We start from the raw sequence: 13,477 nt of genomic DNA on the forward strand, positions 1-13,477 counted from the left end.
CTGGCTGGATAGGAGAGAGCAGACGGATGGACGCGAAACATCAAACCCCCAGCTCACCATCCCTGCTTCTGGGTGGGGGGAGATAGCCTAGCGAAAATGGCATAATGCTAACATTTGGCTAAATTAATATGTGAGAGTGTATTGTGTGTGCTCTTGTAAAAATGGATCCAAAGTCCCCATTTGGTTACGTAATAAAAATAGTGAGAAATCTTGCATGAGTTAACATAGCCCATTCTGCACTTCACAACTGAGGTCTCAATAAGAAAAATGTTAAAAACCTTTTGGACCTCATTTCAGGAAGTATCAGTTCTGAGATGACGGTAGTAGTGGCTGGAAGGAACCAGCAGTAGGCTTGGCCGTGAGACTGTGGTTTCGGCACCAGAGGTTTGTTTGAGAAGAGAGCGTAATTCTGCAGGCAGAACAAATGGGATTCTGGTCTTTAGCGGCCACTAAAACCACTGAAAACAGACATCTGTTCTATTAATTTGGGGGCTGGTTTGCGGGGGCCAGGTAGGGCTGTGGGAATCCGATTGTAAGCCTGGAGATGGAGTGAAAGAGGGAGGCCGATCATCACTCTGCAAAGAATTAAAACCACCTCTGCAAATAGCCCCAGTGTATGTAGAGCCCCGGGGTGGGAGTTTCACAGCGTCCATGGTTCCAGTGTAAATAAACAGTGCAGAGGTCTGTGAGGGTGGAGGGCCTCTTCTCCCAGAGGTGAAGACCCTGGCCTTTGTTGCCTCCTAATTCAGGCCACTCTTTATTGAGGATGAGGGAAAAGTGGGTCTCTGTGTGTGATATTAGAATGCAAGGTCCACCATGTGTGTGTGTGTGTGTGTGTGTGTGTGTGTGTGTGTGTGTGTGTGTGTGTGTGTGTGTGTGTGTGTGTGTGTGTGTGTGTGTGTGTGTGTGTGTGTGTGTGTGTGTGTGTGTGTGTGTGTGTGTGTGTGTGTGTGTGTGTGTGTGTGTGTGATCAAGAATTTCAGGTCTTCTCCATGTTTTGACCTCCAACCACAGAGCACTTATGGCCAGGTAATGGTTTTTGTTGATCGTGTTTTATTTAATGGAAACTGATCTGGGTTATTTACATAGTTTCTTTCCCATACTTTAGTAAAATTGGTAGACTAGCAGCCCTTTGGCCCAGTTGTACTATTTGGGGCCTTTTATTATGCATTCGACCTCAGCCCAGAGTCTTTATTCCAGCCCTCAACTAGCCCACGTGGGCCAGTCCAAAGCTTACAATGAGATAGCCAATGAGGAGTGGTCATTTTCTCCCTCCTTTGAGCGAATGACCCTGCTAGCCTCCCTGAGCGTAAACATCTGAGGCATCCAATTAAAGTGGTGATATCTTCAGGCGTTTGAAGGTTCATCTGAAGCAAATGCCGTTAACTTATAATTTACACACAGCTTACACTTTAAAATGTATACCGTGTTTATTTTCTTCTGCTTTCAGGTCTGCACAGATGTTGTGGTAAAAAAAAATGGATTTGTCACATAGTGGAAAAGTCAGAATGAAATATTAGTTTGTTAACCATGTATAAAACTAGGTCGTTTTAGTGATGAAAAATATAGGCCCATTCCATATTTGACTTCTAGCATAATTCGCACTACTCTCTAGCGCGATGAATAATTTAGTGATGTTGAGTAAACAGGAGCAATAATTAGGTTCACAGACATGATGTCGACTTTGGTAATAAATCATTACCTTTATTTAGCAAACATGCATATACCCTATATTTACTTTTCTATAAGGCCGTGAAGAACACTATCACGATCTCATCCTGCTTGCTTATAGGCTAGTTTTCCAAAAACAAGGGATTAAAAATGCATATAATCTCACATTTTTGTTCTACAGAGGAAAAAAAACAAACCCCAATGAAGACAGAAACTGTTGGCTGCAATGAGCCAATGTTAGAGCGAGGTAAATGCTTTGTTTTGCGGTAATACAAATGTATTCGGTGGAGGAGGGGGGAATCAAACTGATATTTAGCCCCTACTAACTCCACCCCTCCACCCTCTTTTGTTTTATGCAAGGCTCTTTTTACCACATGGTAGTGACAGATTGTTTGAGCTGGAAGGAAAAGCCATTCGAAGCTAATTAAGCAGCCATTCCAGGGACTATTTGCAGGCAGGAGGGAGAGAAGCACAGGCATTTGTCAGCGCTGAGCCCCGCGTGGTATTGATTGACAGCATGGGATCCTGACTGACAGCCTTTGCTGCCTCTGGCCAATTGTAAGCGAGGAGGTACGACAGCTGCACAGCTATTGGATAACGAACAGTGACGGGGAAGGGGAGCCCCACGTGGGGCTGAGTATAGCGAGCAACACGTGATAGGCTGACTTCCTCGGGCGCAGACATGTTGTACCTTTCAGCGTTGCCGATATGAAAGCTTGTTGATGGTTAAGGTCTTATTAAAAATGTAGGTCGATCAAATCAGTCTGATCAATGAATACATTTAATCCCCAATTTCTAGTATTCGTGTTAGATTTATGCAAGGGCTATGCTTAGTAAATTCAATCATTCTTAATTAAAGGCTTTCAAACCTACGTGATGGAGCAAATCATTCATTAAACACTACAGTCCTAAATGATTACGCTATTTGTAGGCTGGATCTTCTAAGATAGCAAACTATAGAACACATACTTTCTTCAGAGCACATTTAATGTGCTTGTGAGTTTCAGATTTCATAAACTGCAGTGTAGCCTATTCTAAACGTTTAAATGAGGCAAGTAATTAGCTGATATAGAAAAAGAGTTGCTTAATTGCTAGGACACTTTTTAGTCCAGAAACACAGGCATGCTCAGCATTCAAATTGGATTTTTACATTGTATCTAATATTATGAGATTTAACCATGTGTACCATGCTGCACATGCCCATGTCTGCATCACATGAGGGACTTAATATATCAATGATTAAAAGTCAAACAGTATATTCTGACATTTGTGGCAGAAACATTTATAATTACCTTTGTTTATTACAAGTTCGTCAGTTGAATACCAGTTTAGATCCAAAATGGCGAAGATATGAGGTCATATATCACAGTCCAATGGGAACACAAGGGTACTATCTACCCCACGTGGGGACATCCCTCTCTGATAGGCTAATGCAGCTAAACTCATTCGGAGAATCCGATTGGCTTGTGAGAGGCCCTCTCGCGGCAGTTGAGTCCTCGTGTCAGTGCACAGTCTGTGTGTGGTACAGCAAGCGTTGGAAAAACTGGGTAAATCGAATGCAAGCAATTGCTACGTTACAACATCCAACTTTTCTACGATTTAACCTCTTTTAACTTACAAAATTGTATTTGGATTTACTAGAAGACTCGTCAGTAATTGCATTTTATCCAAGAAAGGCTTTCTTGGAAGTTTTATGCGGTCAACAACTCGTTGTAATCGACGGCTCTCCGACGTCGGATCTGAAAAGCATTGTCGAGGCAGGTCGTGCGGCGCCACGAGATCACCGAAGTTCCAAGGCTCGGCTGGGACAAGGATTCCATGTATCCAGCGATTACTTTTGGATCATTTTTTCATTCTCATAAGGAAGGTTACCAGCCGAGGATTGTGAAAATTCGTTCAACAGACGGATTATTGCCGTCGTAGGGGAGGGGAATCAATCGAGACAAAGGTAAAGAAGAAGACCCGAGAAGAGCCCGCTAACAAGACGGGTAGCTTTCATGGCTGGGCTACTTTGAAAACAGCAGTGTGTTTTATAACCAAGCTTGGTGGACTGAATGTCATAATCCCGCAGCCCGCTTTGTCGTATATTCTGTTTTCCAGTTGCGCTCGAACAATGCAGCTCGGCGAACAGCAAATTGTTACATTTGTTGCGAATGCAGATAATATATAAACACGATACAATGTATCAACTTTGATTGTAGCGAGGCTGGTCTTTTTGGTTTTGGATAAATTGTTACGTGCTATGCGCCTATTGTAGTTTTTTTCGTCTGCTAGTGTAGCCTATTATCACTCCAGCGTGAAGGCTTGACACGCCAACAAACCTGTCAAGCAAACCCATTTAGATATCACAATTTCCTAACATGTCGGATAAATATTTGCAAATCGAGAATAGCGGCTTATTATGACATGTATTTTTGAGACGGACCAGGCGATGATCGTGAGTTAAATTATACAGGCTATAATCTGCATATGCCATTGACTAAATTCAGCAAGTATTTCCTTGCCGTCGTCACGAGCATATTTTGAAGCTATGTGCGTGTTCCGATTGCATACTCCGTTCATTTAGCTAATATCCATTCTGTTCTGCTTTTTTGTTATGTATGTTTGTGATGTTGAAAGGAAAGGGGCTTAAAATCAACAATAAAGATCGAGAGATCGGAGGGTGGAAGTGTGTTCGCCGCCGCGGAGGATTGGCATTGTCCGACCGCTTGTGCGCACAGGGAGGGGTGGCGGACTATCGCACATCTACTCGGATTACTGAAGTATCCCCCGATTTCCCTCAAAAAAGGATACGTTCAAGATGTATCCACAGGGCCGGCATCCGGTAAGTATCCCAGCTCTTGAGATTATTATGCGAATTCATGCAAATGTACCGCCTTAAAAATAATTAGCTTGTCAGACACGAGCTCGTGATCTGCACCTTACTATTTATGGTCTGCACGTCGAGTAGCCTAGTCCCTGTGTTTATGGCGCTCGACAACACGTTTCGACAGGAAACTGCAAATAAACAATCGATTCACGTATAAGATTCTTATGAGCAGTTTTAATAACGAAAGACGGCCAATATGTAAGAGGGGAAAAAAATATTTTCAGAGCGAATATTTTTTTTACCCTATAAATTCCTCCAAGCTGCTGCATTGAAGCGGTAGCGGATATGCTGTAATTATCGAGCTTACTGCACGGCATCATTGGCATGCATTGAATTCCTCCCAAATCAGGTTGTGATTTCCCCCCCCTCTCTCCGCTCACCCCCCTTCCCGTGCTCTTTGAGGACGGGCGCACTGACCCGCCTCTGTCATCGCACTCTTGAGTGATAGTGGTTCTTCCCACCATTATAAAAGCGGCCACCAGGCAGGGCTCAAGGGAACGTTTGGGTACCACACTGACAAACCACCATTCAGCAGCAGCAAAAATAATTTAACACGGAAGAGAGAGGCCTATGGGAGAGGGAGGCTAAGAAAGCACGATGAAGGATGATGATACTCTTTTGCCATCTATCTGTTACTATTGATAATACATAGACTTATGTTATAGAAATGGGTTGAGATCTAGGTGTTATGTGTTATAGTCTGTTATGTTATAGAAATGGGTTGATATCTAGGCGTGATGTGTTGTTGTCTGTTATGTTATAGAAATGGGTTGAGATCTAGGCGTTATGTGTTATAGCCTGTTATGTTATAGAATGTTATGTTATAGAAATGGGTTGAGATCTAGGTGTGATGTGTTGTAGCCTGTTATAGAAATGGGTTGAGATCTAGGTGTGATGTGTTGTAGCCTGTTATAGAAATGGGTTGAGATCTAGGTGTGATGTGTTGTAGCCTGTTATAGAAATGGGTTGAGATCTAGGTGTGATGTGTTGTAGCCTGTTATAGAAATGGGTTGAGATCTAGGTGTTATGTGTTATAGTCTGTTATGTTATAGAAATGGGTTGAGATCTAGGTGTTATGTGTTATAGTCTGTTATGTTATAGAAATGGGTCTGAGATCTAGGTGTTGTGTGTTATAGTCTGTTATGTTATAGAAATGGGTTGATATCTAGGCGTGATGTGTTGTTGTCTGTTATGTTATAGAAATGGGTTGAGATCTAGGCGTTATGTGTTATAGCCTGTTATGTTATAGAATGTTATGTTATAGAAATGGGTTGAGATCTAGGTGTTATGTGTTGTAGCCTGTTATAGAAATGGGTTGAGATCTAGGTGTTATGTGTTGTAGTCCTGTTATAGAAATGGGTTGAGATCTAGGTGTTATGTGTTATAGTCCTGTTATAGAAATGGGTTGAGATCTAGGTGTGATGTGTTGTAGCCTGTTATAGAAATGGGTTGAGATCTAGGCGTTATGTGTTATAGTCTGTTATGTTATAGAAATGGGCTGAGATCTAGGTGTTATGTGTTATAGTCTGTTATGTTATAGAAATGGGCTGAGATCTAGGTGTTATGTGTTATAGTCTGTTATGTTATAGAAATGGGTTGAGATCTAGGTGTTGTGTGTTATAGTCTGTTATGTTATAGAAATGGGTTGAGATCTAGGTGTTGTGTTATTGTCTGTTATGTTATAGAAATGGGCTGAGATCTAGGCATTATGTGTTATAGTCTGTTATGTTATAGAAATGGGTTGAGATCTAGGTGTGATGTGTTATAGTCTGTTATGTTATAGAAATGGGTTGAGATCTAGGTGTTATGTGTTATAGTCTGTTATGTTATAGAAATGGGTTGAGATCTAGGTGTTGTGTTATTGTCTGTTATGTTATAGAAATGGGCTGAGATCTAGGTGTTTGTGTTATAGTCTGTTATGTTATAGAAATGGGCTGAGATCTAGGTGTTATGTGTTATAGCCTGTTATGTTATAGAAATGGGTTGAGATCTAGGTGTTGTGTTATTGTCTGTTATGTTATAGAAATGGGCTGAGATCTAGGCATTATGGGGTTATTGATATCAACACTGCTTTTCTCTAGGCACCACACCAACCAGGGCAGCCTGGCTTCAAGTTCACCGTGGCCGAGTCCTGCGACAGGATCAAAGACGAGTTTCAGTTCCTGCAGGCCCAGTACCACAGGTAATGACATCCATTTTTAGAGGATGTACTTTAGCTGAAAGAACCAGGTTGCTCATGATCAATCTAGTTAGAGATGTCTGCTAAACATGTAATATCAAGTTGATTTGGGGTATGTAGAATTTATATTTTTCACATGGTACAACTATATTGAGTGATTATTGTGTTTCTAACCAAAGATTTCTGTGAAATGGACTAACATGTATTAATTATGTAATAAAGCATAAATATTGGCTCATAATAATGGACCATATTTCTCCTCTTTCAGTCTCAAAGTGGAGTACGACAAACTGGCCAATGAGAAGACAGAGATGCAGCGTCACTATGTCATGGTAAGAATATCACACTACATACAAGTACAATCACTTCCTGGAAGTACAACCCTGCATGTGATGGTTGGTAAGATGTGTTCTTATTTTCCCTCAGATGAAACGGTAGCAACCCTGTTTGTTTGCAGAGGCAATTTGAGTTACATTTTTTGGGTGCATTTGAGATTGTTGACTCATGATCATCCCTGTGTGGTGATTGTCCAGAAAGGGACATTGGGGCCTCCTGTGATTGGAGGAAGTGTGTGTGTGCACCTATAGAGAAGGAGTGGGTGGGGGTTGTTGTGAATCTCCACCAGAGGTCAAATGTCCGGCCGTTGATAACAGGGCGTGACGGACGGGCTTTGTGATGATGGGAGGGGGGGTCATAATGGCTCCATGGCCTCTTTTATGCCTCTGACCCCCTAAGGGTTAATGACTGGCCTGCTGGCTTTGTGTGTGAAGCTGATTATTTAGGGCAGTATTCTCCCAGGGTGAGCTATGGCCTATGGGCCTTCACATACCCAGGGCCTTCCTGACACATCCAGGGCCTTCTAAGACACCCAGGGCTCTCATTAAGGATGGAGAGAGTTTGGGGAGGGGGATGGAAGGGACCCCCTGGCCAGGTAGACAACTAGTTAGTCACGGTGGAGTATGACATGTTGTATTTTAGCCTAGCTGTTTAGCGGTGGCCTCTTATCCGGGGTGACTTGCAGACAATACTGTGGCCTATGGCTGAATGACCTCATCAAGTAGAGGACATAGTCAAGTGAAGTATTACCATTAAAAAACCACAAATAGCACTATTAACCTTTACATTGTTGCCATTTTAGAATGTGACTTAACTCCAAAACAACAGCTCCAACTGATCCGCGTTCAAACGTTCCCTTTAAAAAATAAAAACAAATCATTTTCAAAGCCCCCCCATGATCAAATAGAAATTGTAAGTGTAGATGGTACAAAGTTATTTTGTATTTACTGTCAAGCTACAACATTGATCCAACACAAAGAGCCTAGCTGAGGTTCTGGGTAACACAAAAAGGGCTGGTGAATGAATGGAAAATAACCAGTCAGTCCCTAGACATGATGTAACAGAGGCCAAACTCTGAGCTGAGGCCCCGTGCATATAAACTCCTCTTATCTTATTTGTCCACGCCAGGATTGACTTTAACCAAACGCACTGGTACTTTAGTTAAACATTATATTTTTATTCTGAGGAAATGCATGCACCGGTTTAGTGGTAGTGTGTGAGAGGGGGGTTGTTAGATAAACAGGATGGACTAACTAGGCCTCATCTGGCAGCCGCCAGTTCACGCCCTGATAGTGAGTATCGCTATGGATGTCTAATCTACGATTTACAACAATCTATTTGTTTTTGAAAGACTCGTATTTCGCCAGACTGATTTGAGTTAGCAACGTAGCATTTTAAAATCAGACTGTGCTCAAAAGAAGTGGATTGGAGTCCTGTAGCTTAGCATTTACCCTATCCACTCAGGCATGGTTCACCTCGCTCACCCCCTAGACTCCCAAAAAGAGCTCGAAGAACAAAGAAAAGGATAGAAATAGAGGGAGAAGTAGACGGATCACTACAGCCTTTGAGCCGGCCTGGGTGGGGGATTTCAAGTGTTAATCAGTAAAGGGCTACGACAGCTAGTTCTCTCCCTTTAGCCGCTCAGGAGTCCAGCATTCTGACATGCAGCCTGCTTCCCATGGAACAACTCAGCTTGTTTTCACTTGTCCACTATATTCCTTTTTTTAAATATTCTAACTAGTAAATGAATGGGATGTGAATGTTTCATTGTGTCACTCTTGTCTTTTCCAGTACTATGAGATGTCCTATGGGCTGAACATTGAGATGCACAAACAGGTATGTAGCATTATCCTCATCTGTCTACTTTGAAAGACTGTTAGTATATGGGCTCTATCTGTCCAGCGTATGGGTTCTCTATCTGTCCAGCGTATGGGTTCTCTATCTGTCCAGCGTATGGGTTCTCTATCTGTCCAGCGTATGGGTTCTCTATCTGTCCAGCGTATGGGTTCTCTATCTGTCCAGCGTCTGGGTTCTCTATCTGTCCAGCGTATGGGTTCTCTATCTGTCCAGCGTATGGGTTCTCTATCTGTCCAGCGTATGGGTTCTCTATCTGTCCAGCGTATGGGTTCTCTATCTGTCCAGCGTATGGGTTCTCTATCTGTCCAGCGTATGGGTTCTCTATCTGTCCAGCGTATGGGTTCTCTATCTGTCCAGCGTATGGGTTCTCTATCTGTCCAGCGTATGGGTTCTCTATCTGTCCAGCGTATGGGTTCTCTATCTGTCCAGCGTATGGGTTCTCTATCTGTCCAGCGTATGGGTTCTCTATCTGTCCAGCGTATGGGTTCTCTATCTGTCCAGCGTATGGGTTCTCTATCTGTCCAGCGTATGGGTTCTCTATCTGTCCAGCGTATGGGTTCTCTATCTGTCCAGCGTATGGGTTCTCTATCTGTCCAGCGTATGGGTTCTCTATCTGTCCAGCGTATGGGTTCTCTATCTGTCCAGCGTATGGGTTCTCTATCTGTCCAGCGTATGGGTTCTCTATCTGTCCAGCGTATGGGTTCTCTATCTGTCCAGCGTATGGGTTCTCTATCTGTCCAGCGTATGGGTTCTCTATCTGTCCAGCGTATGGGTTCTCTATCTGTCCAGCGTATGGGTTCTCTATCTGTCCAGCGTATGGGTTCTCTATCTGTCCAGCGTATGGGTTCTCTATCTGTCCAGCGTTCTCTATCTGTCCAGCGGGTTCTCTATCTGTCCAGCGTATGGGTTCTCTATCGGTCCAGCGTATGGGCTCTCTATCGGTCCAGCGTATGGGCTCTCTATCGGTCCAGCGTATGGGCTCTCTATCGGTCCAGCGTATGGGCTCTCTATCGGTCCAGCGTATGGGTTCTCTATCGGCCCAGCGTATGGGTTCTCTATCGGCCCAGCGTATGGGTTCTCTATCGGCCCAGCGTATGGGTTCTCTATCGGCCCAGCGTATGGGTTCTCTATCGGCCCAGCGTATGGGCTCTCTATCGGCCCAGCGTATGGGCTCTCTATCTGTCCAGCGTATGGGCTCTCTATCGGTCCCGGTGTTTGTCAGTTAAGTGAAGGAAGATGGTGACATCAGCTTGTGAGTCATTGAGTATGTTTACATGCACAATAATAATGTGATATTAAACTGATTATGGCAGTAGGCACCTGCTTTTCTGAGCAATTATTAGGACATTTAAACACCGGTGTTCCAGTGGTGTATTTGATCTGTGCCTGTGCTGGTTCTGAACAACTGAATGCATGTCTCTTAGAAATAGTTTTCCCTTACAAACTTTATATGTCCAAACTGAGCATCAAATCTGCCTCCCAAAAATAACATGGTCGCTGTGGTAGAACGTTTATTTTGATTGGTGATTTTCAGCATTTATCAGAGTCCCACCAGGTAGCCTGATTTCAGATGTGTCCATGGAAACAGGATTATTGTTATTAGGGAAATTTGTTTTTCTTGCAAATAATGTACATGTTTTAATCAAACTATTATATTAATCTGATTATTCACAAATAATCACACTGTGCATGTAATGTACTCATTATGTCTGACACATTGTGGTGTCTGTTTGTAAGGGACTGGAAAGCAAGAGCTATGATTGTTCAATGACACAGACACACAACCTTAGTCGATGCCCTCAGTCTTAAATGCTTTAAATGCTTCTCAGTCACACACCTCAGTTCTCATTGCCTCCTGAGAAACGCACACACACATACGAGACCTTAGTCTATGCCCTCAGTCATAAACACTCCTCAACGTAACACACACACCGACTCCCTTCCTGTCTGTGAAAACGCTGACGGGCTAAACAGAGAGCGGGGCAGGCGGTCTGATGGGGCTGCTTTGATAAGATTAAAGTGAAGTCTGGCGAGGACTGACTGAGTGTGTGTGTGTGTGTTTCTCCCAGTGACGAGTCTGACTCAACTAAAGGCAGCATGCAGAGCCAGCCAGTCTAAAACCTCATTAGGTCTGCTGCCTCTCAGCAGAAAGTATTAATCAGCAGGAGAAGCCAACCAGAGGGCTCCCTCAGATTCAGCCTGGCTGTGAGTGGAGGAGACATTAGACCTGCCTCACTACTGGAGAAACAGACAAAATGGCCGCCTTAGAGAGCGAAAGGGGGAACGCTGCTCAGTCAAACAGTCTGTCAATATCCACCGGGCCGTGAAGCGGGCTTTTTAGTGGCGAGGTGATTTGTGGCATCTATCACGCAGTCTTCTCTAGTCTCCCTCTGGTTCCTTTCATCTCTCTTCTGTCTTTCCTGGCTTCTCGCTCTTTCCTTGTTTATTTTCCTCTTTACCCCCCACCCCCTTCTCAGTGTGATGTGAAGTGAGAGATGGGCTGTGCCTGTGTGTCATTAACACTGTAATATGATGTATGAACATGGGCTTTAGGCAGGCTGGTCGAGGAGGAGGAGGGGATGGGCTTTAGGCAGGCTGGTCGAGGAGGAGGAGGGGATGGGCTTTAGGCAGGCTGGTCGAGGAGGAGGAGGAGGGGATGGGCTTTAGGCAGGCTGGTCGAGGAGGGAGGAGGATGGGCTTTAGGCAGGCTGGTCGAGGAGGAGGAGGGGATGGGCTTTAGGCAGGCTGGTCGAGGAGGAGGAGGGGATGGGCTTTAGGCAGGCTGGTCGAGGAGGTGATGGGCTTTAGGCAGGCTGGTCGAGGAGGAGGAGGATGGGCTTTAGGCAGGCTGGTCGAGGAGGAGGAGGATGGGCTTTAGGCAGGCTGGTCGAGGAGGAGGAGGAGGAGGAGATGGGCTTTAGGCGGGCTGGTCGAGGAGGAGGGGATGGGCTTTAGGCGGGCTGGTCGAGGAGGAGGAGGAGGGGATGGGCTTTAGGCGGGCTGGTCGAGGAGGAGGAGGAGGAGATGGGCTTTAGGCGGGCTGGTCGAGGAGGAGGTGATGGGCTTTAGGCGGGCTGGTCGAGGAGTTGGGACAAGGGAGGGAGGATGGGAGGTGGACGAGCGAGGGAGGGTGGTGGGAAGAGGACGGGTGGTGGGAAGAGGACGGGTGGTGGGAAGAGGACGGGTGGTGGGAAGAGGACGGGTGGTGGGAAGAGGACGGGTGGTGAACATGTTAATGGACTGGCCCTCTCCCTCGCTCGCCTTTTCTTTATCAATAAGACCAATGGAGTCTAGTGAGTGGTGTGAATAATGAATGACCCCCCCTCCCCATCGCTCCCCACTGAACACTAGTGTTTATGATGACATCAGTCTGGCGTAAACAGTGATCATCTCTCCTCTTATCCAGGTTACTAGTGGTGAAGGGAGGGGAGGGGAGGTGTAAACAGTGAGCATCTCTCCTCTTATCCAGGTTACTAGTGGTGAAGGGAGGGGAGAGGTGTAAACAGTGAGCATCTCTCCTCTTATCCAGGTTACTAGTGGTGAAGGGAGGGGAGGGAGGGAGTGAGCATCTCTCCTCTTATCCAGGAGGTGAAGGGAGGGGAGGGAGAGGAGGTGTAAACAGTGATCATCTCTCCTCTTATCCAGGTTACTAGTGGTGAAGGGAGGGGAGAGGAGGTGTAAACAGTGAGCATCTCTCTCCTCTTATCCAGGTTACTAGTGGTGAAGGGAGGGGAGGGGAGAGGAGGTGTAAACAGCATCTCTCCTCTTATCCAGGTTGCTAGTGGTGAAGGGAGGGGAGGGGAGGAGGTGTAAACAGTGAGCATCTCTCTCCTCTTATCCAGGTTACTAGTGGTGAAGGGAGGGGAGAGGAGGTGTAAACAGTGAGCATCTCTCCTCTTATCCAGGTTACTAGTGGTGAAGGGAGGGGAGAGGAGGTGTAAACAGTGATCATCTCTCCTCTTATCCAGGTTACTAGTGGTGAAGGGAGGGGAGAGGAGGTGTAAACAGTGAGCATCTCTCCTCTTATCCAGGTTACTAGTGGTGAAGGGAGGGGAGAGGAGGTGTAAACAGCATCTCTCCTCTTATCCAGGTTACTAGTGGTGAAGGGAGGGGAGAGGAGGTGTAAACAGTGAGCATCTCTCTCCTCTTATCCAGGTTACTAGTGGTGAAGGGAGGGGAGAGGAGGTGTAAACAGTGAGCATCTCTCTCCTCTTATCCAGGTTACTAGTGGTGAAGGGAGGGGAGAGGAGGTGTAAACAGTGATCATCTCTCCTCTTATCCAGGTTACTAGTGGTGAAGGGAGGGGAGAGGAGGTGTAAACAGTGATCATCTCTCCTCTTATCCAGGTTACTAGTGGTGAAGGGAGGGGAGAGGAGGTGTAAACAGTGATCATCTCTCCTCTTATCCAGGTTACTAGTGGTGAAGGGAGGGGAGGAGGTGTAAACAGTGATCATCTCTCCTCTTATCCAGGTTACTAGTGGTGAAGGGAGGGGAGAGGAGGTGTAAACAGTGGTCATCTCTCCTCTTATCCAGGTTACTAGTGGTGAAGGGAGGGGAGGGGAGAG

The 13,477-nt window shown here is 45.3% G+C and overlaps 1 protein-coding gene across 9 annotated transcripts in view; it reads left to right on the forward strand.

Moving 5' to 3' along the window:
- Positions 1 to 3,102: 3,102 nt before the first annotated feature.
- The window catches only part of LOC124020840 (transducin-like enhancer protein 3-B), a gene marked incomplete at its 3' end in the record, with an annotated part of 55,238 nt that continues 44,863 nt past the window's right edge, over positions 3,103 to 13,477 (forward strand). For 4 of the 9 annotated variants that reach the window (XM_046336129.1, XM_046336128.1, XM_046336130.1 and 1 more), the window contains 5 exon segments: positions 3,168 to 3,619; positions 4,291 to 4,495; positions 6,622 to 6,722; positions 6,988 to 7,051; positions 8,847 to 8,891. In XM_046336129.1, coding sequence (XP_046192085.1) covers positions 4,472 to 4,495; positions 6,622 to 6,722; positions 6,988 to 7,051; positions 8,847 to 8,891 — 234 coding nt within the window. 9 annotated transcript variants of the gene reach the window in all.

This window comes from Oncorhynchus gorbuscha, unplaced genomic scaffold (assembly GCF_021184085.1).
Source record: "Oncorhynchus gorbuscha isolate QuinsamMale2020 ecotype Even-year unplaced genomic scaffold, OgorEven_v1.0 Un_scaffold_935, whole genome shotgun sequence".
Lineage (NCBI taxonomy): Eukaryota > Metazoa > Chordata > Actinopteri > Salmoniformes > Salmonidae > Oncorhynchus > Oncorhynchus gorbuscha.